This window comes from Pterocles gutturalis, unplaced genomic scaffold, assembly GCF_000699245.1.
Source record: "Pterocles gutturalis isolate BGI_N339 unplaced genomic scaffold, ASM69924v1 scaffold19246, whole genome shotgun sequence".
NCBI classification, from domain to species: Eukaryota; Metazoa; Chordata; class Aves; order Pterocliformes; family Pteroclidae; genus Pterocles; species Pterocles gutturalis.
Window position 1 is genome coordinate 1,817 of NW_010103446.1, and position 4,357 is coordinate 6,173.

At 58.5% G+C, this 4,357-nt stretch overlaps 1 protein-coding gene across 1 annotated transcript in view; it reads left to right on the top strand.

Annotated features, from left to right (window-relative positions):
• The window catches only part of LOC104471397 (kazal-type serine protease inhibitor domain-containing protein 1-like), a 3,567-nt gene extending 793 nt beyond the window's left edge, over positions 1–2,774 (top strand). Inside the window, exons 2-4 of the mRNA XM_010086729.1 lie at positions 892–1,052; positions 2,345–2,492; positions 2,689–2,774. Of these exons, the coding sequence (XP_010085031.1) occupies positions 892–1,052; positions 2,345–2,492; positions 2,689–2,774 (395 nt within the window). The remainder of the gene's footprint in view (positions 1–891; positions 1,053–2,344; positions 2,493–2,688) is intronic.
• The last annotated feature ends 1,583 nt before the right edge of the window (positions 2,775–4,357 follow it).

The following is a 4,357-nucleotide window of genomic DNA, read 5'->3' on the forward strand; positions in this document are numbered from 1 at the left end:
CTGCTGCCCTGGGGCAGCCCCTGTGGATCTGGCGCCTGGAGAGGTCTGGGAGCAGCTTTGCCAAGTGGGAGCGGGATTTATGGGAAGCAGCAAATCCTGCTGGAGCAGATGAGGAAGTTCCAGGGAATTGTTAGCGAATTCTTGGCAGCGGTGCTGGGTTCATGCTGGCCTGGAGCTCCCGAGTAACACTGCTGCCTTCTGCAAATGGAAACCTTGGTCAATTTGACTTGGCTGCTTGATTTCCATCTCCCGTTTAAAACCCAGTGGGTGGCTGGGAGGGGCAGGCAGTGGTGGGGAGATCATGCCCCAGCCTGCCCAGTCTACATGGGTCACCCAGCGCTGTCACCACAGCCCAAGAGGTGACAAGTTTGACTATTTTCTATAGATCATCATGTCCATGAGTTTTTCCCCCACGTATATTCAGAGGCGGAGGCCTTCCCTTGACCTCTGGCTCATGCTATGGGCCAGATCCTGGTGCAGGTGTGGGTAGGAAGGGTGGTCCTCACTCCAGCCCTCTAGGGAAGGGATGTGGGACTGGGAGGTATTAGGTACAGCAGCTGGGGACTTGCTTATTCCCTGCTGCCCATGTCTCTGAGCATCACTGCGCAGGCAGGGAAGGTGAGGCCAGGAGGGATGGCAACCCCCCCATAGGCCAGGAGGAGGGGCTGGAGAGAGAGCCTCCAGTCCTGGCTGCAAGGAGGGACTATGTCCTGGGGCAAGGTGAGGGTTTGCCATGGGTGGGAGAGGAGAGGGGCATGGGAAAGGGCCCAGTATCTCTGCATGAGCCAAATGCTCTTACGCCAGAGGGGACCGGCCCAGGAGAGACCATGGGGCCTGCTGAGGGTGGGACCTCTTCTGAGCCCACCCTGCTCTTCTGTCCCCCCTCCCCAGAGCCTCAGATCACCTCTCCTCCCTACGACACGTGGAACGTCACTGGGCAGGATGTCATCTTCGGCTGTGAGGTCTTTGCCTACCCCATGGCATCCATCGAGTGGAGGAAGGACGGCACGGAGATGTTGCTGCCTGGAGATGACCCCCACATCTCTGTCCAGGTGAGTGGTGCACCTGGGACATTGGACATGGGGTGATGCAGCCCTTCCCAGAGCTCATGGGCAATCAGTCCTGAGGTTGGTCATCCTCTGGGGGTGGGCAAGCCTGGCTGCCTGGGGATGAGAAGGGGTGACTAGAGCCTGCGCACCATGAGGACTGGCTGAGCCAGAGTTGGTGTCTTGGTGGTAGGAGCCATCGGTATAGCTCTCTTCTGCAATTTTCTCTTATAGTTTTGGAACATTTTAATATCTTTTAGGACCTGTGGAGTCCTGCAGCAGGGATTTTCCCACCTCCCTGCCTTTAGTTTGCTCTGCCTGCTGCCTTTCACTTGCAGTCCCACCAGCAGGCCTGGAGAAGACCTCCAGAGGCACTTTCCAGCCTGGGTTGTCCTCTGCTCTCACCAGCAGACTCAGGCAGTCCCTGCCCTTTTCTGCCCATTTCTCCGAGCAGGGCCCCTCCCAGAGCTGGTGTGCCCAGGGGTCAGCATCCTGCCCACGGCCGGCCCCAAATATAGCACCCAGCCAGGCGTACCCTGCTATTAGAGGGTGTGGGCAGAGGCACAGGGGCCGTGCACTGCAGCCAGGCACCAGTGGGGAGGAAACTGTTGTGGGATGGATGGGGGGAGCCAGGGGAGCAGGTGGGACCTGGCACCATTGCAGGGTGACGAGCTGGTTCCCCTCCATCTTTCTGACCTTCAAGTCACCCCAAACCCTGCTGCAGGGTCTGGCCAAGGACTGCCCTGCCTGGCTGGAGGACACCCAGCTGTCCTCCACCCCAGCCACTGCACTGTAATAGCAGCCTGCAAACACAGCTGCAGCCCAGCTGGGTCAGAAAAAGGCTATTTCTTGCTGGGGACAGACAGAAAATAGCATGATTGGCGCCAGAGCAGTCCTGGGACCTCCCTGCCTGTGGAAACAGGGGACTTGGGGCTCCTCTGAGCCACCCCAAGCTGGCTGTATCCCTTACTTCTGCCACCCTGCAAAGCACTGACCCCAGCATCCTGCTGCTGTTTGGGGACATGGTGGCACTGGGGGCACAGCTGGGAGTCCAGGGCATGTCTGCAGGGTCCTGCCCTTCCAGGGGCAAGACGCAAGATGATGTCCATTCCCCCCACCTCGCCTGGGTGGTGGGAAAAGGGGGGACCTGCATCAAGGGGGTCTGTGCCTGCCTCCAGAGTGGTACCTGGCAGGGGGGCAAAGAGTTTCTCTGGGCTTGTGTCCCTCCTCCCATCTGTTCCAGCCCCATGTGAGGCTTTCCTGACCCCAGTGCTAACCAAAGTCCCCCACTCTTGCAGTTCAGAGGCGGCCCCCAGAAATATGAAGTGACAGGCTGGCTCCAGATACAGGGCGTGCGAGTGACGGACGAGGGCATCTACCGCTGCTTTGCCAGGAACAGAGTCGGGGAGGGGATGGCATTAGCCAGCCTGACTGTCTTCACACCAGGTGAGCACTGTGTCCTTGTCCCCATGTTCTCATGGGGACAAGGGAAGGGATCTTTGGGCAGGGAGGTGCTGGTGCATGGAACTGTACTGGGGATGCCCCAGCAAGCTGCCATGCATGGGTTGGGTTTGGTCCTGGGGGGTAAAGGGGCAGGCACCAAGGAGGGCAATGTCACATCGTCCCCACATTACTGTTTCAGACCAGCTCAACCTGACAGGCTTTTCCCTGCCGAAGCCCCACACAACACCCGAGGACTACGGGGAGAGCGAGGAAGACTATTACTAGCCCGGAGATGGGATGTCCGGCTGCAGAGATCACCTTGCCTGTGGTGACCATTCCTGGGAGTTAGGGACGTCTCTGGAGCAAGCACCCCCCCAGCACAAAACTCCTCCTCTGAACAGTCCTGACACAGTAGCTCCTTTTTTGGGGTGGGGGACAGGGTGACACATCCCTTTGCTGTGGGTGCTTGGGGAGGGGACACTGGTTGGTTGGTGGCACAGGGCTGAGACTGGGGGTGGGTCTGCCTGGGGCAGGGTGAGTCTGTCCTCCAGCACCGAGCAGGGATGTGGTGGCAGGTGGGACACTATGGGGCCAGCCATGCTGTGTGTGACAAGGACTTGGGGCTAGGGATAGAGGCAGCCCTCGGAAAGCATGGCGGGGGGCCAGGGCAGGGACATCTCTGCCCTGTGCAAAGCATTTTGGGGAAGCCAGAGTGGAGGGCTGGGACCTGGCTGTGACACCCAGTGTGTCACCCCTGGGCCTGACCTGCATCTCCTGAGTGCAGGGACAGTCAGGCTTCTCCCCAGGACCTGAGGAACCTGCTGCCAAAATGTCATTCTCTCCTGTTTTGTTTTTAACCAGAAAAGTAGTGATTAGAGGAAACCAGAGTGTGTGGTTTTCCGTGCTGTCTTTTCTCCAGCCCAGCTACCCATGTGGTCAGAAACGCTTTGGCCTTTTTTGACTGACTGCGTGCTTTCCCTTTCATGCAGCTCTTTACTTTGCCATTTCAGTTAATGTTAGTTAAAATATACACGTAGGTCAAAGCCACCAGACCAGGCAACTGTCCTCTGTCCACAAGGATTATTCTGGGAGTGAGGGAGGGTGCAAACAGCATGGGTGCTACCGTGTCCTTTGCAGTTGTGCTTGGCTTGAGGAGCCCTCATGCCCATCCTGGGGCTCACAGCTGGTCCTGGCGTGTGTCCTGCCCCTCTCCCGCTGGATGGGAATGGGGGTACTGAGCAGATCATCCCCTGTGCAGTGGGGATGCATCAGGCTCATTCTTTGCACCACCATTGGTTCGGGTCCTATTCCACCTCTGCCTGTCCTCATCCTGGGGTCCTGTGCCCAGTGGCACCAGGGTCTCCACCCAGGTGACCAAAGCCCTTCCAGCATGGAGGGGGCAGAGCAGTTCTGTGCCTCTCTAGGGAAGGACAGGGAGGCTCCCATTTCCACTGGAAGTGCTCCATTTTAAAAGAAAACCCACCTGCCTCCCAGAGCTGATGATTTAGACAGAGCAAATTCATTTTAGGGGAAGGTGGGAAGGAAGCCCAGAGCTGCTCTGTGCTGCTCTGTGCGCAGAGGTGGCTGGCAGGACCCCTTCACATGGGTGTCCATGTGAGCTCACACTCAGGGGGTGCTTTGGCCCTCCAAACCAGCAGCATTTACAGGACTTTTGAGACTCAAAACCTCCCTGTGGGCCATACTGTCCCTGGTCACTCAGTCCCAGCTCCAGGGAGGTCTGGAGCTGTGGCAGGGAGCCCAGAACCTGGGAGGAAGGAGTGGGCCAGTCCCTGGGCAGGAGTGGGCAGGATGCAATGAAGCTGGAGGCTCTGACATTGCACTGCTCCCCTTCCCCTTCCCCTTCCCCT